The sequence below is a fragment of the Fukomys damarensis genome, unplaced genomic scaffold (assembly GCF_012274545.1).
Source record: "Fukomys damarensis isolate Sample0158 unplaced genomic scaffold, DMR_v1.0_HiC HiC_scaffold_14, whole genome shotgun sequence".
Taxonomy (NCBI): domain Eukaryota; kingdom Metazoa; phylum Chordata; class Mammalia; order Rodentia; family Bathyergidae; genus Fukomys; species Fukomys damarensis.
In genome coordinates this window covers 51,117,429-51,142,531 of record NW_022900926.1, presented here as the reverse complement: position 1 = coordinate 51,142,531, position 25,103 = coordinate 51,117,429, and the positions used below count along the sequence as shown (strand labels likewise).

Here is a 25,103-nt window from a genome sequence, read left to right as displayed (position 1 = left end):
CAGATATAGTTATGTGTTATTTAATTATGGGGATATGTTCTGAAAAGTGCATTGGTAGGCAATTTCATTGCTGGGAGAACATCATAGAATTACTTATACAAACCTAGATGGAGTAATTCAGTGAAAATGGGCTCTTGATGTAATCAAGAGATGTGGTAAACATGAGCACTGTGAGGCTGCTGCCAGCCTAACACAGAAAACTGTTTTGTAGTAAAGTGGGTTTTTTTTTGATAAGTAGAGTATTTCAGCATTTATCTAAAATAATAATAAATAAAAAATAAAAATAAAAAGTGTAGTAATAAAAAATGTAGTAACTACATACACCAATAATAACCATCGCTTATTATCAAGTATTATGTAGTATGCATAACTGTATATGTTGTACTATTTTCTGACTGGCAGGGTAGTAGGTTTGTTTATACCAGTATCACAATAAACGTGTGAGCATTGCATTGTACTATAGCATTGGTGCCCACGAAAGGTGATAGGAATTTTTCGGGTCTTTTTTAGTTTTTTGGGACCACTGTTGTAGATGTCCATGATGATGGAAATGTCATTTGGTGTATAACTGTTTATGCAAACAAAAAAATGTTAAATACTTATGAAAAAATGTTTTAGATAGATTTATTAAAAAATTTAATCATAGAGTATCTCAGTGCCACCTAAGGTGAGCTGGGTTGTTGACTTTTGCAAAATAAGTAGCTTGAATAGTAAGCTATTCCTGATTAACCTTTGATCCCAGGTTTTTTTTTTGTTTTTGTTTTTGTTTTTGTTTTCTTTTTTGAGTCTCACTAGCTGAGACTGACCTGGAACTCACTGTGTAGTCCAGGCTGGTCTCAAACTCACAGCAATCCTCCTGCCTCAGCCTCTTGAGTGCCGGGATTGCAGGCATGTCCCACCACACCTGGCTCTTCTGATCCCAGATTTAAATAAGCATTTTTATCTGGTTAGTGCTTACCTCCTATAAATATTGGATACATATCTTTATGATAGGCAGGAAGAAATAACTACTTTTTAATTCCCAAAGAGGCATTGAACTGCAAGGAATAAATGTGTGTCTTACTGAGTTATGACTCCAGTTTTGATGCTAACTGAAGGTAGCAAGGAATAGATAAGTTTTCATTATTTCTGCATAGTAATAGAAATAGAACATTTGTTCTCTGATTACATTGTGTGCGTGCGTGTGTATTTATTTGTTTTTTGTAACACATGTTTTAGTTATTTGTTCTAGAGACTCGTCTTTTCCATGAATTGAGGAGCCAGTCAGATTCTCAGAGGTAGGGAATAGGGGTTGCATATGTTCCCAGAATCAAGTTCAGGGTCACATATATTATTGGATATGTGTTGAATTAAACTGAATGCTAAGTAGTCAAAGAATAATATTTGGTATCTGAATCCTGCCTAATTGTTCTTTATCCTTATTTGATTAAAGGTAAGGTATATATAGTGCCATTAATGCTTGGCATTTTTCTTTTTCATTAATTTTCCAAGGCCCTTTTCATCTCCAAGCTTTGCTGATTTAATATAATACTGTTTAGTATGGTAGACACGTGGTCTAGGTACATTGAAACGTGCTAGAACAAACTGAGATGTCATATATATATGATGTACATATATATCAGAGAAGGGTGACTAAATTTGCAAATCATATTGGCAAAGAGTATTTCAGGATAGTAGAGCTCTTGAGAGGAAAGAAACAGACTCTGACTCAAAAAAAAAAGCAATAGGAAGGGAATGAAACAATTGTTTTAGATCACTTTGCTACCTCTTTGGAGGTTGGAGGAGAGCATATGTGGAAGCAGGGAGATTAATTTAGAAGGCATTGTGGCAATATGAGTGGTGAGATTGTGACATGAACGGTGGTGCTGTAGGAGAGAGCAGCTTGTAAAATTAGTGTGAGTTGGTGATTGAGTGGATGAAGGGTATAAAGGAAGACCAAATGTTACTAACTTTCTAGTTTCACTATCCCATTAGTTGTTATTTCTGTCTGTATGTGTTTTCTTTTCCCAAGAAATAAAGTTAATTCTTAATTTTTATATTAAAAAACCCAAATTATTTCTTCCTTGATATTTATTTGGAAAATCCACAACTTTTGTTACTGCTACCAGATAAAACATATAGTTTTGCAAGCATATTGGTAAGATACATTATTTCATTCCCTTCCTTTTTTTTTGAGACAGTCTTACTCTGTAGTTCAGGCTAGTCTTAAACTCTGTATGTAGCCCAGGCTGGCCTCTAACTTCTGGTGATCGTCCTGCCTCAGCCTCCAGAATATAGGATTTATAGGTGTGTACCACCATTCTCAGTCCTTTTGCTTTTTTTTCTCACTACATAGTTCAGGCTGGCCAGGCTGGCATCAGACTCATGGTAATCCTCTTGCCTTAGTCTCCCAAATGTTGGGAATACGCACATGCACTATCATGCCTGGCTCTGTTGCTTTTTTTTTTGGTACAGGGATTGAACTCGGGTCCTTGTGCTTTCGAGGCAGGTGGTGGCACCACTGAGCTAAATTCCTGGCCCCCAACTATTGCTTTTTTAAAACACATAAGGGTTGTTTTGTTTTGTTGTTACTTGTATTCTAATTTTAAGGATGTAGCTAAAATTTTCATAGAGTGAACATAACTATGTAATTAGCATGAGCATCAAGAAAAACAACATTTCTGGTACCCTAGAATTCTGTGTTTCCTTCCAGTTGCTGTTTTTCCTTCAAAGCTGACCAGTGACATCTAATTATTACTACTTAGAGAAGTCTGTTTCTTCATTTTTTTAAGAATTTTGATTTAAAGATAAAGTTAAGAATGCAAAAAAAGCAATTCTTTTCTTTTTTCCATAGATCTTTTTTGCTTCATTAAAGCTTTAGAATTGGAAACAATTTATTTGTATCTTTAATTGATTATGGGAATATTTAGAAATATGTCATTCTAATAGAAATTGTTCATTTTTATGGAGTTTTATGTTTTTCCTGGTATTTTCTCATGTGTTCTCTTCGAACCTTAAAACTGTAAAGTTGGAATATGCATTTTCTTATGAAAAAAGTGTGATATTACTGTCAGTGTTTGGTATAGTAAAATTGTTTTTTGGTAATATTATCTATTACTAAGTAGGATGATTTATTTTTCCAGAACTAATTTTATGTCTGTTTAAAAATTATTTTTATTCAGGTTCTTGAATTAGTGTTGGAAAATTTTGTTTATCCATGGTACAGGTATGTTCTTTCTCTGCGATCTTTTGTCTTTAATACGGTTAATACCCTAAGTGTGCTAATGATGTATTTTCAGAGTAAGTCAGGATTTGTCAACATTTTAGTCCAAGTCTTTGTTGTGGGGAGCTGTGTTGCATGTTATAGGACATTAAGCGAATCCTGCCCTCTTCACATTTATGCTAGAAGTTTTGCTTCTAGAAGTTATGCTAGAAATTATATTAAGTTATTTTAGTTATTCTAGAAGTTATGCTTCCTTCCTTCTCCTCATCCCTGTTTTGACGACCAGAAAACATCTTCAGAGATTACCAAATATTATGTAGAAGGCATAATTGTTCCAGTTCAGAATCATTGATGTAGGCAGTTTGAGGCAGGCAGTTAACCAGTAATTTAGTGATAGTAAAGAGAACCTAAGCTGCTTTTCAGAAGAAGAGTAACTTGAATATTTCCTCTCTGTGGTAATCCTCTTTTTGACACAGGATCTTGTTAAATCACTAAGATGCCTAGACTTAGGTTTGAACCTGCAAACCTGTTGCCTCAGACTCCCCTAATGCTGGGATTAAAGTCATGTACTACCATACCTGCTGCTTTGTAGGATTTATCATTTATAAATGTATTGGTTTAATAATTTTGTACAATTTTCATTTGAAATAATTGTGCTTTTTGAATATCTAAATTTAGATGTTTTATTAAATTGAAAAATAGTTTCAGTTGGGTTTAGTGGTGTGTGCCTGTAGTGCCAGCACTTTGGAAGGTGAGGCAAGAGGATCACCATGAGTTCCAGGTCAGCCCGAGCCACAAATTTTAAGACCAACCTGGCATAGACACTCTCTGAAAATAAATAGTAATTTCAATAGATTGTCTGTAAAAAATTTTTTTTAATTGAGTTTATTGGTACAGTTTTGGTAGACAGTACAGTTACATTCATTATTCGGATCTTGTACCTTTACATGAAAGATCTTGGTTCTCATTTTTTCTCCTTGATTGTCTGTAAAATTAATATTTTTTTCTAAAATAAGTGAATATGTCTTGCATTTGTAGTTTAAGCCAAGCTAATAATGAAGCCTTTTGTAAAATGAATCCTTTTCTAAAGATAGCCTTATTTCACCTCACTACTGAATTATGACTATTCAGATACAGAAATCAGATTATGTTTCAAAGAGTTAAGTTACATATTTTCTCTTTGGTCTAGTTTTTTTCCACCCCCTGGAATCAGGGATCCAGCTCAGGATCTTGTGCTTCCCAGCAGGCATGGTGCCACTGAGCTACGTTCCCAGCCCTTGATCTAGTTATTAATGTAGCCTGCTTTCTTGAGATTTAATAGTGGGATGTATGGTTGATACAGTTGTCTTTATTCTGACATGAAACATAATGGTTAGGCCTGTCTTCAAGTTCAGGATGTTGCCATTACACATCTTTTTTTTCTTGGCCTTGATTAGGGAAATGGGCTAATTCTTCAGGGAAATGAAAAGCACCTCCTTAGATGAAGTTTGTAAAAATTTTGATTTAAAAATATTTGAGTTTCGTTCATTTTCTTTTTTAAATGGAGTTTGCAGATACCCACACTCACCAACACTTACATACATATTTACTTTTAGAATTATATTATTATTTCAAATATTTTGAGCCAACTTAAAATTTTGTATTCTGTTGTTTCTCCAGACTTACTGTTTTGTTTCTTTGAAATTTCTTTGATGATGGTTGGAAAATAAGCTTAGTTGTAAAAAAGACTGCACACATGTGTTTGCAAGATAATATATGCTACAATTAATGATGATTGTTTTGTACTAGAATTATCAGAGATGTTTATTTTCTCATTTGTACATTAATTCTAGTCTGCAATGGAGAGCATTATTTGTAAATAAAAAATAGCATAAGTGGATAGAAAAAATTCCTTTCTTGATTTCAAGAAGATGAAACTGTGTATCTCTAACCTTCTGAATGTTTGCTTTTCTCATTTGAAGGGATGTAACAGATGATGAGTCCTTTGTTGATGAACTGAGAATAACATTACGGTTTTTTGCATCTGTTTTAATACGAAGGATTCACAAGGTATATATTTATAATGAGACGTATGGGGATTTCAGGCTGTATTATGTTGTTGTTGTTTGTTGTTGTTGTTGTTTTTGAGACAGGGTTTCACTATGTAGTTGAGACTGACCTGCAACTCACTATGTAGCCTAGGCTGGTCTTGAACTCACAGCAATCCTCCTGCCTCAGCTTCCCGAGTCCTGGGATTACAGGCGTGCACCACCATGTCCAGCTGGGCTCTATTATTATGAAAGATGATTTTAAGTCTTAGGTTTTTCTATACTGCATATATTTTCACTTTTTAAAAATTAAAAATAAATGAATCTCTTTTAAACTATTAATCAGTTTTGCTTTCTTTAATACTTGTTCATATGTTGGTTTATCAAAATTAAAATGGAAACTTTAGAAAAAAATGTTTCATTTAATTTATTGATTAACTGGCAGTTGTAATCAACTTTTGGATTTTGAGCTATATTTTGTATATGTTGTGTCTTTGCCTTTATATTGTAGTGTGTTGGCTCTAGATGTATACTTGTCTACTGCTTTGTCAATGCAATAGGACTGATCATATTGACAGTGAATTGGTACATACTTGCCATTAATTAATGAGTTAAAGATTGCTCTTATTAAATATTTCTGTATCTATTTGAGAAATGAACAATATATTCATCCAGTTCACAAAAGAAAAATGTGAAATAGCCAATGAATAATTGAAAATATGTTCTCTTACATTAGATAAATGTTAAGAAATAATTATTCTTTTACCTGTTAGATATGGAAAGATAAAAAGGGATGTTAATATCTAGTAATGATAATTAGAAGAAATAGTAAAACAAGTGCAAATCCAAATTGGTATTTTATACTTGATAATCTTTACTAATGTGTTTAAAAGATGTTCCTGTGTGTGATGGTACACATTTGTAATCCCAGCTATTTCTTTTTTATTTTTTTGAGACAGGCCCTCACCGAGTAGTTTAGAGTGGCCTTGAGTTTACTATGTATCCCACGCCAGCCTCAAACTCACAGAGATCCTCCTGCCTCAGCCTCCTAAGTACTGGAATTAGAGATGTGCATCACCACGTCCAAAGTAGGTGGGAAGCTGAGACAGGAAGATTGCAAGTTTGAGCCCAACCTGGGCAATTTAATGACTTATTGAGACCCTGTCTCATAATACATTTATTCATTGATTAGAAACACAGAAGTAGCTCAGTGCTTTCCAGCTTCAATCTCCATTGTAAAAACAAACAAACAAACAAAAAACTTAAAATTCTTAGACTACCAAATTCAATTCCATTTTTTGTTTTCTCATTGAGTTTATTGGTACATTTTAGGTATACAGTACAGTTACATTCATTATTGGGATCTTGTACCTTTACATGACAGGTCTTGGTTCTCATTTTTTCCCCTCATCCCTGCCCTCCCTTCACCATTTTTATAATATATTTTAAGAAAATAATAAAAAAAAAAGAACAAATTTAAAATAATTCAAAGATGTGTATAAAACTCAAAGATTTATTGCAGCATAATTTTTAAAAAGGAAAACTGCTATCTGGTGATTAGATTATTAGTTGGGTAAATATAATTATGCATTGCAGCCTAGAATTCTACAAAGTTGTGAAAAAAATCATTTGATACAATAATGCTTGTTTACATGGTAAAATATTCATTAAGTGGAAGAGACAAAAATATCTGTGGAGTTTTTCACTTTGCATATAAAGCTAACATATTAAATTTGTTAATAGTTATGAGGACATGTATATGTCCTTAAAATTATTAACACTTATTGTATTATGATAATGGTGAGCTGTTGCTCAATTTGGATTCTTTCCATGTACTTCTTGTTTGCTGTGCTTCTCCCCGCTTAATTTTATTGGTACATTTAGGTATACAATACAGTTACATTCAACATTCATCATTGGGAACTTGTACCTTTACGTGATGTATCTTGGATCTTTTTTTTTTTTTTTTTTTTTTTTTTTTTTACCCTTCAACTCTCCCTATTTACAAATACTTTGTTTCCATTTTTTCCTTTTCTCATATTTTTTCCTTTGCCTTCCCCTGCCCCTCCTACTTCTACCCCATTTAGACTTTTTCTTGCTATTTCACATTATCACTTGCACATTTTGATCCTATTTACATTTTTAGTTTCTCACACCAGAGAAACTATTTGGTATTTACACCTGTGTGTCCTATTTATTTTACTTAAGCGTATGCCATAATTTATTTTTGTATTGCATTATGTATTTATGATTTTTAAGAAAAGCTGATGTTTTAAAAAAGTTTCTGGGGCAATTGTTTTATGATAGACTAGGTGCAGTAAATCAGTAAATGATATAAATATGATTGATGTAGACATGGAAGTGAAGATTTGAGATAAATTGTATTCTTCATAATAAATTAGTTAATAGATGTTAGTTAATAGAACAATTCTGTTAGTCTTTGAGGTAGTCTAGTGGATTCTAAATAGCACCTCATACTGGGAGTATAACATTTAGTTGACATTATTTGATATGTTATTACATATAATTTGATAACAGCTTTACAGTAATTTTATTTGGATAAAGAACTAAATTTTGAACTTAAGTATAAAATAGTATTGAGCCATATAATAGCCTAAAACAACATTCAGTTTTGTTAAATGCAATAAATGGTCCCTGAGTTTCTTTATGGGAATATGAAAATGTGTAATTGAGGCATTTACCTCTTAAGAATTTATTTTTAAGAGATATATATCAAACAACCCATTTAAAATATACATTGTAGTGCTTTTTAGCTAATTCATACCACACAGCTATGCAGACATCACCACAAACCTCATAGAGCAGTGCAGATATCACTACAGTCAATTGTAGCACATTTTTATAACTCAGAGAGACTTTATACTCTTTCACTGTAAACTCCAGCGCTCCTATCTCAGCCCTAGCCATTCATAGTTCTACTTTTTTTTTTCCTATGGATTTTTCTATTCTGGTTGTTTCATATAAATGGAGTCATAACAACATGTGTTTTTTTTGTGATTGGTTTCTTTCATTTACCATAATGTTCTCCAGACTTATCCATGTTTTCATGTTGTGGCATATGTCAGCATTTCATTTTTAATGGCTAAATAATATTCTCTTGTGTTGATATACTATAATTTGTTTATCTACCCATTCTTAAATTTATATAAAATTGATATGGGGTCAGGGATGGACATTGTATTATTTCCACCTTTGGGCTATTTATAACCTATGAACATTTGTGTACAATTTTTTTTTTTTTTGGTGGAGATACATGTTTTCATTTATCTTGGGTTTATACTTAGAAATACAATTGCTAATTCAAATAGTAACTATATGTTTAATACTTTGAGAAACTGCCACTCTGTTTTCCAAAGTGGCTGCACCATTCACTTCCCTTCCAGCAAGGTATTAAGGCTCTAGTTTTTCCACATCCTTGCCAGAATAAGTTCCCCTCTGTCTGCTTGTACTCCCTCTCTCTCTCTTTCCATCTCTCCCTCCCTCTCTCTTTCCTTTAATTCTAGCCATCTTAGTGACTGTGAGTGGTATCCCATTGTGACTGATTTGCAGTTACCTGCTGCCATTTATGTTGAGCATTTTTTTCCACATATATCATATATCATATGTCTTCTTTGGAGAAATCTCTTTTTAAATCCTTTGGCCATATTTTGCTGGGTTCTCTTTCAGTTACTGATCTTTACAAGTTCTTTATTTTAGATATATGTCTTTTACCCGAAATATGATTTGTCATATTTTTTGTCCATTCTGAGTTACTGTGCTGTAACTTCTTTGTTCATATTTTATCTGAATCTGTATTGGGGGATGAGTGGGTCATTCATCATATCAATTTTATTTTGTTTGTTTGTTTATTTATTTATTTTGGTACCTGGGATCGAACTTGGGACCTTGTGCTTGCACAGCAGGTTGTGGCACCACTGAGCTAAATCCCTGACCCGATATCAATTTTATATAAAATAATTATGTCAGTATCAGAGGAAGTAAATGGTCATCAGTACTAATATCTTTCATATCCTTGCTTGGATAAGGTAATTTGAGCATATTGAAAACAAAGCATGATTTAAGGTTATATTTTTTATATCAAAATTTAGTGACAGATATATTATTTTAATTTTTGATTCTGACCTGAAATCTTTAAAATTTAACTTAAAAATGAAACTGCATGAGTATTCTCAGAAGATAAGATTTTATAAAGTGTTTGAAGGCTATTTCATAAATTGAGAATACCATAATTTATTATTGAGAACCAGGTGACCAAGGATAAATGAAGAGTAATTTTTTTTTGCATTTAATGCATTTTAAAATTTTATACAACCAGAACCCCACTGTATATGCTACTTACAATTGATATCCTTTTACATTTTTTTAATGGAGTAATGTTATTTTGGTTTTTTTTTTTTTGAGTAATGTTATTTTGAAATGAGGTGTCATACTGACAAAAATATCCCACTTATTGAACATGTTTGATCTTACACAGCAGACTGCTGTGGATTTTACCAGCAGATCAGTAAAATGTGAGGGTTTTATGAGATATCACACCTAGCAGGTTCATGACCCTGTGATTTTCTCTTTTTCTTAATATGAATTTTTTCTTATAACTTTGATGAGGAAAAAATACAGGTTAAATTTGTGGTGGAAGACAAACTTGCTGAAGTCTAATAAACATGTTTTAGTGATTTATTTTCAATTTCTCATAGGGAAGATAAGTAATTGTCAATTCCTCTTTGAATGTATTTAAAGCAAAGATTGTAAAGAAATAAGCTAGGAGTAAATATCTTATTTTGTGGGAAAAATTTTGCTTTTAAGATATGTGTATTAAGATAATGTGGTAGAAAACTGTCTATTGTTATAGTCAGTATGACCCAAGAATACTTCCTCCTTGTAAATTATATTTTTGAAAGATTCTGAGTTTTTAAAATTTGTATTATGAATTTATAATTCATAATCATATATTTATGGGATAACAACAATATTCTGATTTATGAATACTGTGTGGAATAATTAAAGCAAGCTAGTTGACAGTGTCCATCACTTCAGATACTTAATCTTTTCTATTGTTAGAGCACTTAAAATTCACTCAGCAATTTTGAAGTGTGCACTACTTTATTAGGAGATACATTCAGTAGATTTCAAGAAAAACCCACATTCCTCCTGGTCTCTAAATTTTAAAATTTGTTCCAGTACTTTACATATAGTATCATTGCCATTGCAATTAGTGATAATTTTTTAAAAAGTTTTATTTTAATATTGACTTTTCTAGGTGGATATCCCATCTGTTATAACCAAGAAACTCTTAAAAGCAGCAATGAAGCATATAGAAGTGATAGTTAAAGCCAGACAGAAAGGTAATACTTTAGTTTCCTATTTCAGTTTATTTGCCTACTGAAGAGAGTCTTGATTGCCTCTATTTTGTAGCAATTATAAATAATGCTAGTATAGATATTGTGTACAGATTTTTTTTATGTGGGGAAATATTTATTCATTTATTTATTTTTTGCAGTGCTGGGAATTGAACCCAACACCTTGTGTATACTAGGCAACCATTCTACCACTGAGCTACACCTCTACCCCCAAAATGTACTTTTAATATATTTAAAGTTTTGTTCTAAAAACAAAAACAAAGCAAAATAAAATATCAGGCTTAAAGTAAATGGAGCTGTCTTTTTAGATTTTGTTTATAAGTTTCATAAAATACCCACATCTTCTCACTGAGAATGTTATATAATAGAAACAGAATAGTGTGAAGATTTTTTGTTGAATCTTTATAAGAAGAGTGTTGCTGCTATTCATGTCAAAAATCATCCTTAGGGCTGGGGATGCACAAGCCTATATTCCTAGCATTCTGAGAAGCTGAGATAGGAGGATCACAACTTTGACCTGGCTTGGGCCACTTAGTAACTAAGTGTGACTCTGTCTCAATAAAAAAATGGAGGGCCAGGATGTACCTCGGTGACACCACACCTACCTGGCCAGCACAAGGTCCTGAGTTTGATCCCCATAGGGGGATCTAAAAATCTAAAGTGGGTATCTAAAAATATGGAGTAGGCATGTTGCTCAGAGAAGGCTTTGAATTTAATAGTACAGGGTGTGGGGTGGATCCTAAAGTGTTGGATTATAGAGCATTTTATATTTTGAATTTTTGAATTAGATATATTTGATCAATATTTAAAGTTTGAGCTGGGCATGGTAGCACATGGCTGTAATGATAGTACTTAGGAGGCTAAGGCAGGAGGATCACCATGAGTTCAAAGCCAGCCTAGGATACATAGTTCAAGACTAGTATGAACTATGGGGGGAGAGAGAGAGAGAGAGAGAGAGAGAGAGAGAGGCTATCCCAAAAGAAAAAAAATACTTTGAAAATATTACTTTGAAGTCTAATATTTAAAAAGATAACTTTCTAATAATACAACTTTTTTTTTTGGTACCAGGGATCAAGCTCAGGACCTTGCACTTACAAGGCAGATGGTGGCACCACTGAGCTAAATCCCTGGCCCTAGTAATATAACTTTTATCATCAGTTAATATTTATGAAGAAATCTGTATGTTTATGAACTTCTACCTTGTAGAATTTTAGACTTACTGGTCTATGCTATGTCTAAAGATTCAGAATTTCCCAAGAAATTCTATAACTTCTAAAATTATTGATGAATTTGATGTAAAAGGTTAATTAGAAGTTTTTTTTTTTTGGTATCAGAACTCGGGTCCTTGAGCTTGTAAGGCAGGTAGCAGCACCACTGAGCTAACTTCCCAGCCCAATGTTTTTGAGCAGGGTAATTATTGTTTTTGTAGAAGATGAATAAGATACAATAATTTGATAACAAAAGTCTGTGTGCTAGAAGACATGTTCTGTATTTTTTTCCACTAAAAGAAATCATTTCCCTGTGGGTGTGGTAGCTTATACCTGTATTCCAGCACTCTGGAAGGCTGAGGCAGGAGGATTGCAAACTTGCGCCCAGCCTCAGTAATTTAGTGACTTAGTAAGACCTTGTCTCAAAAAATAGAAAGGGCTGGGATGTAGCTCAGTGTTCAATCTTGAGTACCAACCCCTCCCAAATCATTTGGTCTTATTTAATTTGTGGAGACCTTGAATTTGAATTCTTGATTGCCCCAGGGGAGAAGAGTTCAGTATGAATTTATGGCAAAATAAACAGATTTCCCACAAAGAATAATTTCTGACTTTATATCCTGTTTGTGAAAAATTTTCTTGCAGAATATATAGTAAAAAGAACAGGGGCTAAGAAAGGAGTGACTAGGGTAGAGGCTCTTTTTTGTTAGGGGAAATGGCTGAAATTATATCTCTTAACTTGTTTAAGTTTGCAGTTTCAATTTTTTTATCTTACAGTAAAAAATACAGAGTTTCTACAGCAAGCTGCTTTAGAAGAATATGGTCCAGAGCTTCATGTGGCTTTGAGAAGTCGAAGAGATGAATTGCACTATTTAAGGAAACTCACTGAATTACTTTTTCCTTATATTTTGCCTCCTAAAGCGACAGACTGCAGGTATAAATAGATTAGAAAATATGATAGTGTATTTATTTACCATGCTATATGGATATTGCTGTTCTTGATCATAATATTCTTGATTGTATAAAATTTCGTGTTATTTTATGGTACCAATAGTATTTTTATTTAAATAAAATAGTTTATCAGGTCTTAAAATGCCAGTTTAGATGCTAAGTATTTGTAATACATTGTGTTTAGAATTTTTTCTTGAAACCTGATCTTGGAAACTGAAGACAAATATGAATAAAATTGATTTTCTTATTTGAGATCATTACATCTTATTTCCTTTATGTTCTTTTTTTATGAGACTGCATAGTTCAGTCTGGATGTGAACTCACTGTGTAGCCCAGGCTAGCCTTGAACTCAGTAATCCTCCTTCCTAAGCCTCCCAAGTGCCACGATTATAGGCATGCACCACTGTGCCTGGCATGTTCCTTTTTAAAAATATACACATTATGACTCTTATGGACAGACTCTTCTTATAACTCATTTAAGGGAATACTTGGGTTCAATCTCTAGTATTGCAAAAAACAGAAACAACAACAACAAAATAACATGTATCCAAATGCTTAGTGTACTTTTTTTTTTTTTTTTTTTTTTTTTTTTTTTTTGGTGGTACCAGGGATTGAACTCAGAACCTAATGCTTTCAAGGCAGGTGTGGTGCCACTGAGCTAAATCCCTGGCCCTGGTGTACTCGTGCTTTATGTTTCATTTTAAATTGAGCATTAAGGCAATGCAGTATTTCATTGTAACTGTGCCAGTACTTCTGCCTTAGAGGCATTTTGCCATTTTTGTCTCCAAGAGGGCCTTATTACAATTTTTTTTCTAACAGATTGGTGTAGTGTACTGTTGCTTATCAAAAGTACTCTTGTAGCATCGGTATTTTGAATTGGTAAACATTCATGATATGTGGAAAAGCATGACACACACTGTACAATCTCAGTCCAGAAAATGACATGTTGTATATGTGCATGTGGGACCTTGAAGGACATAACCAACTAAGCTGCTTATTGTCTACAGATGATTTTGTTCCTTACTTCTTAAGCTTTTGTTTCCTACAGTGCACATATTAACTTTAAAAAATAAATTTAAAACTAAAAAAAAAGAGAATCTGTATTTTAGCTTAATTTGTACTATTAATTTAAATATTGTAAGGTAATTGCATTATACTATTAAATATTAATCTTAGACACTAAAATATATTAAGCATTTTATTTTTTATTTTTAAAATTTATTTATTTATTAGCATTTTAAATATTTCTAGGCAGAGATAGGAATGGTCATGCACACCTGTAATCCTAGCACTCAGGAGGCTGAGGCACGAGGATAGCATGTTTGAAGCCAGCCTGGGTTATATAGTAAGACTTTATCTCTAAAAAACAAACATCAAATATTTCTAGAGAGGAATCATTTTAGTAGCATGGAAATCAACTAGTAGTTTGATTTAAATGTAGACTGTTGGGGCACATCCCAGACTGATTGTATTATGGTGTGCATTTTAACAGGGTCTTCAGGTAGTTCATATGCACTTGGAAATTAAGAATAAGTATAGATTACTAAATATATATAATTTTTCCCCCAGATCCCTGACCTTACTTATGAGAGAGATCCTTTCTGGTTCTGTGTTCCTTCCTTCTTTGGATTTTCTAGCTGATCCAGTAAGACTTTTTTTTTTTTAATCTTTTAATTATAATACACACTAAATGCAAAACACTGTTTTAAACATTTTTATGTGTATAGTTCAGTGGTATTAAATATATTCTTATTGTTGTATAACAGTCACTATCACCCATTTCTTCATCTTACAAAACTGAAACTCTAGACCTATTAAACAGTTTTTCATTTCTTCCTTCATCCCCTGGTGGCTACCTTTGTTTTTTTTTGGTTTTTTGAGACAGGGTCTCCCTATGTATTGAGATTGCTCTGGAACTCACTCTAGCCCAGGCTGTTCTCGAACTCACAGCGAACTTCCTGCCTCAGCCTCCCGAGTGCTGGGATTACAGGCGTGCGCCACCATGCCCAGCTACCATTTTACTGTCTATCTGTGAATTTGGCTACTCCATCACCTCATATAAGTAGATTCATATAATTGTCTATTTTGTTTTTTGGCTATTTCGCTTAACATAATATCCTCAAGGTTCTTCCATGTTACATATTGTTTTTTCTAAGGTTAAGAGTCTGGGTGTGTGTGTGTGTGTGTGTGTGTGTGTGTCTATGTGTCTGTCTGTCTGTCTGTGTGTCATTTACCAATTTATCCATTGTTGCCCACTTAATTCTCCATCTTTGATTCAGTAGGATTTAAAAGAAACAGGAATAATTTGTAAACATTTGAAATGCCAAAATTGAATAGCTTTTTTTTGCCCACTTTTATTAAAGTAATACATAAGTGTAAAACCTTAGCTACTGATCTCTTTATTTTTGCCTTTTTCTAGAGAATTTGATAATACAAAGTTCTAAAAATTCTGTGCAGAATGCAGTAATGGAATTATTTGACTGTTTGTTATTTCCCACTAGGACACTGTGAATCATTTGCTTATCATCTTCATAGATGACAGTCCAGTGAGTATTGAATATTGAGAAAACACTTCACATTTCATTGAATTTTGATTGTGTGTCGTCACGTCAAGTGGGGATTTTACTAAGCTCATACTTCTCTTTCTTCAAAGCCTGAAAAAGCGACTGAACCACCTTCTCCTTTGGTTCCATTCTTGCAGAAATTTGCAGAACCTAGAAATAAAAAACCATCTGTGAGTATTTTTAGCAATATCATTTTTTATATAAACAATTTTAGAACACATTTTTATAGCTTTTACTTACTATTCCTTCCATATTGTATCAAGGTGCTGAAGTTAGAATTGAAGCAAATCAGAGAACAACAAGATCTTTTATTTCGTTTCATGAACTTTCTGAAACAAGAAGGAGCGGTGCACGTGTTGCAGTTTTGCCTGACTGTTGGTGAGGCTTACTCACGTCTTACTAAATACCGCTTCTGAGTGATCTGATGTTGTAATAGCCATCTAACACTGTACTAGATTTCATTTACTAGATACTCTAAAGAGCAACTGTGAATTTCTCCCAAGTGTCAACTTCTTTCAAGACTGGGAAGTAAGGTATAATTTATGCCAATCAAATCCTAGTAGCAGGAAAAGGCACTAAAAATGCAGTATAATGTAAATATGTTAAAGACCCCATTAGTTGTCCAAATCCTTCCACTTTGTCATAGTTTTTGTAAAAGATTATTTTAATTAAATAGTCAAACAAAAATGTTTTACTTTTTTATAAATTCTTAGTGTGGATATTGAATTTGTGAGACACTATGGACTATTAATGCATTTAATTACTTTTAAAAAGATAACCTAAAAATTGAGGTATAATTTACATAGTGAAGCATGGAATTTCACTGTATATTTGAACAATTTTGCACACAAATACGTCTTTGTAACCTATATCTTTAACAAGATAGAGAACATTATGCTGGGCGTGGTGGCTCACACCTATAATCCCAGCACTCGGGAGGCTGAGGTAGAAGGATCTCTGAATTTGAGACCAGCCTGAGCCTACATAGTGAGTTCCAGGTCAGTCTCAACTACATAGTGAGACCCTGTCTCAAAAAACCAAAAAAAAAAAAAGATAGAGAACATTTTTCATTATCCTAGAAGTTCTTTTAGTGTCCTTCCCAAGAAATCCATCTCTGCTGCCACTCTTGCCAAAGCAATTACTAGTTTAACTTTTCACATTAAGTATGACTTTGCTTGTACAATTTCTTGTATAATGGAGTTACAAAATGTGTACTCTTGTGCTTGGTTTCATACATTCAGAATAATGCTTGTTATGATTCACCTTTGTTGTGTAAGTGAGTAGTTTGCTCTTTTTTATTGCTGTGTAGTTTTCCATTGTGTCTACATACTGAATTCTTTATCCAGTTCTCCTGGTAGATGAACTGCTTCCACTTTGGAGTTATTTTGAATAAAGCTGCTATGAACATTCTTGTGGGCATATATTTAATAACTGGATGTAGAATTGCTGGCTATAGGACAAATACATGTTTAATTTCATAAGAAAATGAATTATTTTTCAAAATGGTTGTACTATTTTTATTCCTCAAGAAATGTGTGAAAGCTCTGGTGGCTCTAAATCTTTACCAAAATTTGGTAGTGTTTTATCTTTTTATTTTGGCCATTTTAGTGGATCATATCTTCTTGCTTTAATTTGCATTTTTCTAATGACTAATGTTGTATAATCTTATTGGTCATTCAGTTATCTTTTGTCAGATATATTTATTATGAGTATTTTCTTGTATACTATGGCTTTTCATTTCATTTCTGAAGTGTTTTGGGGAGCAGAACTTGAATTTTTGGTGAAATTTAGTATATCAATTTTTAATTTTATATTTAATGCTTCCTGTGATTTTCATAAATCTTTGCCTACTCTAAATTGAGATATATTTTTCTCTAGGTATATTATAGTTTTAGAATTTACGTGTACATCTGTGCTCTAGCTTACAGTATTTTTTTGTGTCGGTAGAGGTTGGGATGTAGGATCTTTTTTCCTTCATAAGGAAATTGGTTGTTACACATTTAGTGGCACAGAGTGAAGGTCTGGAAGAATCTGGCTGGAAGCATCAGGGAATGTCTGATATGCAAGCAAGGATAGTTGATATGCAAACAGGGGTTTAAAGCGTGAAGGCATTGTTTATTTTGCTTGGAGAGATCAAAGGAGACTGAAACTTGGTTATAATTAGAATCTGTTAATACTGGGTAGAGATATCTGCTACAGTGTCTCAGCTGTATTACAATCTGATCAGATTGTTCCTATTGTTCCCTTATGGAGCTATAGTAATGTCTCCACTGCCTTGGTTTTTTGTATTCGATTTTTTAAAGAATCTGTATTTCTAGGAATTTATCAGTTTTTTGGAGAGGGGCAATATTAGGATTAAACCAAGAGCCTTTGCACTGACTTATACTCCTACCCTTTTTTTATGTTATTTTGAGACAGGGTCTTGCTAAATTAGTTGTTCAGGCTGAGTCAAATTTAGGATTTTTGCTTTGTCTCCCAAAGTGTGTATTACCTTGTGCACCATCATGCCTGGGTTATTAATATATTTTTATTTATTGATTTTTTTTTTCTTTTTTTAAAAAAACTTTTATTATTTAGTCTTTTGTTGTTGTTACTGTCTTTTGTTTTTGAGACAGGATCTGCTACATAGTCCAAAATGGCCTTGAACTTACTATTTATGTAGCCCAGGCTGGCTTGGATTTCATGTCATTCTCTCTAGTGCTGGAATACAGGCCTGTGCCACCACACCCAGTTAGAGTTTAGTTTTTAACTTTTACTAGTTTCTTTTTTCTTTCCTAGTTTCTTAACCTGAGAGCATAGTTGATCAATCTGTACATTTTTCTTCTCTTGTGTATGGGCAATTAGTTGTAAGTGTTCTATGGATTGTTATTCTTGAATTCCAAAATTTTTGATTAATTGGGTTTTCAAAGATCATTGAGTTTGAAGCATTAAAAAAATGTCCTGTGGCTTTTTCTTTGACCCTTCAGTTATTTTGAAGTGCATTGTTAAATTGACAAACATTTGAGGTTTTTTAAGAACGAGAGTTCTTACTGTGATGTATTTTTATCTAATAGTTTTCTGATCAGGTAATATATTCTATATGATTTTAGGCCGTTGAAATTTATTGAAACTTGTTTTATGGCTCTTACACAGATTGCTTAATGAATGTTCCATGAGTGTACAAGAACATCTGTTTCTATGTGTTGGATGGTGTTATAAAATGTCTAGTTAAATTGATATGTTGCTCAAATATTGTGTTCTCTCTGGTTTTTAAAAAAATTTTTTGAATTTTTTTTTTTTTGGAGACAGGGTGTTACTATGAAGTTCCGGCTGGCCTTGAACTCACAGTGATCCCCCTGCCTCACCCTCCCAAGTTCTGGGATTGTAGGTGTGCACCACCACACCCGACTTTCTGATTATTATTTGATTGATTCATTATTTTTCCCTTTAATTTTTAAAAATTTTAAAAAGTATTTTGAACGTTATTAGTAGGTGCAGACACAATTATGACTGGTATATCTTCTAGATGATTTCATAATTTTGTTATAAAATACTCCTTTAAGCTGAGCATAGTGATGCATGCCTGTAATTCCAGCACTTGGGAGAGGCTGAAGCAAGTTGTTGAGAGTTCAAGGCCAGCCTGTTTATGTGTTTGTTAATTCTCTGTCTTGAAATCTGTGTGGTATTGATAGAGCTACACCATCTTTTTTTTTTTTTCAAGTAACTATCTCTGTATCTTTTAATGTCTGAGTAAAATGTTTATTATAGTTCTTGTAAACAGCATTTAGTTAACTCCTGTAAAAGTCTAGTTTGATCTTTGCTTTCTAATTGGTGTGTATAGGACTTTTATAATTACTACATGTTTATGGTTATACTTTCTATCTTTAAAATCTGTCTGTAATGTATAGTTTTCTTTTAATTTATTCTGCTTGGATTTTCTAAGAATCTTGGATATTTGGGTTGGTGTCCTTTATCAGTTTTTGAAAATTTTGGACCAGAGATTTAGGTCAGTGGTGCCACACCTGCCTTGCAAGTGCTAGGTCCTGAGTTTGATCTTGGTTACCTGAGGTGGGGAAAAAAGTAAACAAAATTTTTGAAAATTGTTGGATGTTATCTCTTCAAATATGCTGCCTCATTTTCTCATTCTTTTCCTTTTAAAATTCCAGTTTTGTACATGTGAAATCCTAGGGAATGACAGTTTTATGCTCTTATCCCACAGGTTTTATATATGCTCTTCCAGTATTTTTTTTTTTGGTACCGGGGATTGAACTTGGGTCCTTGAACTTGCGAGGCAGGCGCCGGAACCACGGAGCTAAATTCCCAGCTCACTCTTCCAGTATCTACCTTTTATATCAATTTGAATAATTAAATATAAAGAATTAAGCTCCTTAATAATAACTCTTGAAAAAATAATTCAAAACAATATTTTGATTATTGCTGTCATCTCTCATTTTAGGAAAGATATTCATATGTTCAGATTTACTGGTGCCATTGGTATACAGCCTCCATGATGGAGGCGAATTGTTTAAAATGTTTATTGGAGATAAAAAGAAATAGTTTTATTGTTAGTGAGTTAGATTTCAAAATAGTAAATGGCCTTTTGTATAGGAAATTAATCCTGTTCATTCTTCAAAGAAAATTAGAAGTATGTTTACTTTTTTGAAATTTTAGCAAAAAAAAAATTTTGGGGGGGGGTGCTGGAGATTGAACTCAGGACTATGCTTGCAAGGCAGGTGGGTGGCACCACTGAGCTAAATTCTCAGTATGAAATTTTAGCATATTTATATTGCTATTCATGTATTTATGTAATTTATATTAATATATAAAATTTAGTTGACAATTTCTTTCATCTGAGTAGTTTTACTTGCAACCAAATGTTTTTTAAAAGTTAAAATGATGAGAGTTCCAGACCACCTGGACCACACAGTGAGTTCCAGGTCAGTCTCACTATGTGAGACCCTGTCTCAAAAAAACCAAAAAAAAAAAAGTTAAAATGATGAGTTAGATTTTTATAATTACTGCTCTTATTTATTTTTGGGGTTTGTTTTTTTTGGTACCGGGGATTGAACTCAGGACCTTGCACTTGCCAGGCAGGCAGCAGAACCACTGAGCTAAATCCACGGCTGTTTTTGACTTTTTGAGGCAGGATCTTGCTATGTAGTTTAAGCTGGCTTTGAACTCACTATGTACCCAGGCAGCCCTTGAACTTGTGGCAGTCCTCCTGCCTTAGCTTTCTGAGTGCTGGAATTACAGGGTTGTGCCACCACATCTGTCTTACAATTGTTACTTTTAATATTGACTACAATCAGATTAGAAATACGATGTTTTCATGAATAGTTTTATATTAAAATAATCTATTTTCTTATTTTTTCTTTGATTCGATAGAAGAATTTAATGATAGAATTTTACGACCAGAGTTATCAAATGATGAAATGCTATCTCTTCATGAAGAGTTGCAGAAGATTTATAAAACGTATTGTCTGGATGAAAGTATTGACAAAATTAGATTTGATCCCTTCATTGTAGAAGAAATTCAAAGAAGTAAGTCAAAGATGATGAAGACAATGAATTCTGTAGCTTTTTGACAGTTTTCAAAGAAGTTTTTCAATTTATTATTGCAACAGCTGTGTGAGGTACACAGGCAGTTTAAGTTATTGTTATTTTTTAATATTTAGCAGTTTAAAAATGTTTAGTAGTCATTTGTTCTAGCTATAAACTTTAAAACTTTTTTATTAGTAAATGTATATATTTGCTATACATAATATTTACATTCATTGTGGGGGTTGGTACATATATGTATTGCATCTTAATCATTTTAAAAACTTTTTGAATATTTACTAACGAGCTGAAAGCTTTGAGGAAGAGACTTACAATTCATATTAGTATTTTTGTCAGAATTCCATCATAATTTTGAAATCATGTAATTTCTTACAGTGGAGTTTCTGTAAAATACAGTTTTAATATTGTTTGTATGCTTTTTCACTGTACATGAATTTTAAACTAATATGTAAGGTATTTATACTGTTCATAAGTAATTCCTACAATACAATTTTTTGAATAGTTGCTGAAGGTCCATACATAGATGTTGTGAAACTTCAAACTATGAGATGTCTATTTGAAGCATATGAACATGTTCTTTCTCTCTTGGAGAATGTGTTTACTCCTATGTTTTGCCACAGTGATGAGGTAAGTCAAAATATTTACCTTGTCTGAGGATTTTTACATCAATTTAATAATGGCTGTGATACATAATTAGATAAATAATTCATATGGGAAAATAAAGATTAATAAAGTGGGTACTTTTTTCTACTTTATAACTAATGGAAATTAAAAGTTATTTGTAAATACAATTCTTAATACAGTAATACATTCAAGGGTGTACTGTATAAGATTCACAGATGTATTGAATAAGACTAACTCTGTCAGATTATGGATGAATCAATTTAGGAATGTTCTCCCAGAATGGAACTTGTTCGAAGTCAGGGACTTACTGTAATTAAAACCATGTTTGTGTTTTTGTGACTAGGTAGGCTGGGACCAAATTGTTCTGCCTATAATACTGCAATGATGGAGAAATCCCATTCTTCTCGTATAAACATTATTTGTAGATTTGAGGAAATCTGATGGTCTGAATGTCTCTATTTGCAGTATTTTAATCTTTTATTGTATTGGACTCTGGTTGTATTCCCTTCCTTTATAAATAGCTTTCTTGAGATGCCATTTTTTTCTTTTCTTTTTCTCTCACCCCTCTTTCTTCTCTCCTACTTCTTTCCTTCCTTCCTTCTTTCTTTCCCTCCTTCCTTACTATGGATCTAACCCAGGACCTTGCAGATGGTAGGCATGGGCTGTACTACAAGCTATACATACTCTAGCCCTTAAATGTCTTTAAAAAAAAAATTTCCTTTAAACTAGAGACTAGAGAGATAAAAATAGTATGTTTCAATGTCAACTATTAATTTACTAAATTATAATTCTTATTTACTATTTTGAAGTATTTCAGACAACTTTTAAGAGGTGCAGAATCACCAACACGCAATTCAAAATTCAATAGGTAGGTGTACTTAACCCATATGTATGTTTTGTTTTTTGACTTGCTGATGGTAATCATTCCGTGATAGCTTCTTTGTCTTTTTTGACTGTTTTTCTGGATGAATACGTAGTTCCATTGGTTCATGTGTAGATACCTCATCAATGATTGATAACTGATTATAGCAACCTGAAAATACCTGAAATTCTTTTAAAAAAGTAATACACTGCTTTGTTAATCTTATGCTTAATAACTTGCTTTATTGGAGAGTGAGAACTAACATAAATTAAGTGAAATCACAGATAACTCAAATTTGACAGTTTTGTTTTTAGAGAAAACTTTTTTAGAGTACTTGATAAAAATTGGAGGAGTTTTTTTCTTCCTTTTCCTTTCTAGTTCTCTAGAAATGTAAATGTGCAGTTAACCTAAAGAAAGATAATGGAAGAGAGTCTATCAATAATAAACTGGATAATTAATGTCCTGATTTGTCTTTATAATTTTATATATACACAAAATTGACAAAGACATCAAATCTGTAAGTCTACAGAATAGATATTACAGATGTTATTTTCAGCACCTTCCACTTTGAACAAGTATCTAATAAATATTTAGAAGTGATATGAGGAGAGAAATAGGCAAGTCAGAGAACAGTGATGTTTAATGGTTAGTGCAAGAAAAAATATCAAAACAATGGGAAAATATATTGTGTTTTTTGAGATAGCCAAGTGTTTTAGGAGTAGATTTGGAATTTTTAGAATGCTGAATATTAATTTTTGCCTAATGCCTTAAGATAAAGTAGTATACATGTAATACATTTTTTGAAGAGTGGCAAGTATCTTTGATTTTTTGCAAAAGTACCACTCCTTCACTTTTCTCTAATTTGTGTGTTATAGCCATGAGACATATTCTGTTTAGCAAAAAATCTGATCCATGCTACGTATTCTTTGCACAGTCTCCACACCTCTTATTTTAGCCAAATACTTTTTCAATTTCTTCTGTCAAATTTCCCAGCACATTTGAGAGTTAGGTGGAATTTATCTTTGTGTATAGACCTAGAATATTTAGATTCTCATAGTAGGATATTGAACTTAATGAAATCCCTACGTGGGGACCATTTAAGGCTCTGTGCTCTTACAAGTCTATTGAGTAGCTAAATCTGAGTCATGATTATAACCCCGAGATGGAAAACTTTCTTTGTTATTTTAAGAACATCTGATTATCTTCACCATATTAAGGCACTTATTTTACTAGTTTTAAAATATTAAAAAAAAGACAAGGAATTATAGTTTTTTTTCCCCCATTCTGGATACTGATTATAGCCTTTTAAAAGTATCTTTCTCTTTATTTTGACCTGACTTTAATATTAACTATCAGTCTTGTCGGGACTCTTCTTCTTTGATACCTAGTGATTCATTTATCTATATGGAGTAAGTAAAGGAATTTCTTACTGTTCTTGGATTTTAGGAAACTTGAGTAACTTTGCTGATTTGCCGTTTAATGACTTATAGTATATAAAATGTTTCTTTATGCAAAATATATTCATTCATATATTCTGTCTACATTTTATTTCATTGTATTTTAAAAGTAAACTTTTAAAAGAATATTGTTAATCTTGACCTGTTTCATTGTGTATTCAAAGCACAACTTTTTAATATTTAGTAATTTTGTTAACTTTACTTCTTACTTAGAACATAAATTTTTCTTCTCCAGTGTTGGGGGTCGAACCCAGGGCCTCATATTTGCTAAGCAACTAGTCTACTACTGCACTACATCCCCAACCCCAAAATAATCTTTTTAAAAATCCTCATGATAAAAGTTTGTGAAGAAGTATGTATAATTGTATATAACATGGACAACACATGTATCTAACACAGATTCTATGGTGGAAAATAATGGGTGTGTTTTTGTGCCAAGTTTTTGCTGGCTTGGTCTCCACATATTTTCTACTGTCAAACAAATGGTATGCCTAGGTACAAATAAATACAAAATTATTTTCTAACATACTCTATTTTTAAGATCTTTAGTAATCTGTGCTTTTTATCTCCAAACCCAAACACAACCATCTGCTTTGTTTCTCTTACTTTTATTAAACCATTCTTAAAGATGTTTACCTTTTTTCTGGCAGTAGAGGGGATTGAACCCAGGGAGCACTGAGCTATATCTGCATCCCTTTTTATTTTATTTTATTTTGAGGCAAGGTCTCACTAAGTTGCCCATGCTGGCCAGCAATTTGTGATCCTCCTGCCTTAGACTTCTAAATCAACAGGATTATAGCCTTATACTACCATACTACCTACTTGGATTTTTCAGCTTTTACAAGGATAAATGCTGTCCTTTGTGTAACTTTTTTGTTTTGTATTCTAACGTGAAACTTGTTTAATATCTGGGCTTTCTCTCTTTCTTCTTATATAATTTCACATATCTGATATTGCAGAGGTAGCCTAAGTTTGGATGACTTTCGGTAAGTCTTGAATATGTGATTCTTTTCAGTAAAAGTTATCTGTTTAAAGTCCAGAAAGTATACCCCAAACCTTAAGTACAACTAAAAAAGAAAAAAAAAAAAAGCAGTTCTGTGCAATTACTGTCTTTCTGTCAATTGCTTAGAATAACTTTAAAGTGAATCTCTACTTTGATTCTAAATATCTCCTGGTTTTTTTGGAACTGGGGATCAAACCTGGGACATTGTTCTTGTAAGGCAGGTGGCAGAACCACTGAGCTAAATCCCTGGCCCCAATATCTCCTTTTTTTTTTTTTTTTTTTTTTTTTTTTT

The 25,103-nt window shown here is 32.7% G+C and overlaps 1 protein-coding gene across 10 annotated transcripts in view; it reads left to right on the top strand.

Moving 5' to 3' along the window:
- Nucleotides 1–25,103, top strand: part of Snx14 (sorting nexin 14) — a 68,264-nt gene that overhangs the window by 7,041 nt on the left and 36,120 nt on the right. For 7 of the 10 annotated variants that reach the window (XM_019210175.2, XM_010641308.2, XM_019210174.2 and 4 more), the window contains 12 exons: nt 3,162–3,205; nt 5,164–5,251; nt 10,508–10,592; nt 12,590–12,746; nt 14,333–14,408; nt 15,265–15,309; nt 15,417–15,497; nt 15,591–15,705; nt 20,692–20,847; nt 21,368–21,492; nt 22,299–22,357; nt 24,768–24,794. In XM_019210175.2, coding sequence (XP_019065720.1) covers nt 3,162–3,205; nt 5,164–5,251; nt 10,508–10,592; nt 12,590–12,746; nt 14,333–14,408; nt 15,265–15,309; nt 15,417–15,497; nt 15,591–15,705; nt 20,692–20,847; nt 21,368–21,492; nt 22,299–22,357; nt 24,768–24,794 — 1,058 coding nt within the window. The remainder of the gene's footprint in view (nt 1–3,161; nt 3,206–5,163; nt 5,252–10,507; nt 10,593–12,589; nt 12,747–14,332; nt 14,409–15,264; nt 15,310–15,416; nt 15,498–15,590; nt 15,706–20,691; nt 20,848–21,367; nt 21,493–22,298; nt 22,358–24,767; nt 24,795–25,103) is intronic. The other 3 variants (XM_010641306.3, XM_033763376.1, XM_010641309.2) reach the window with 1 other exon arrangement.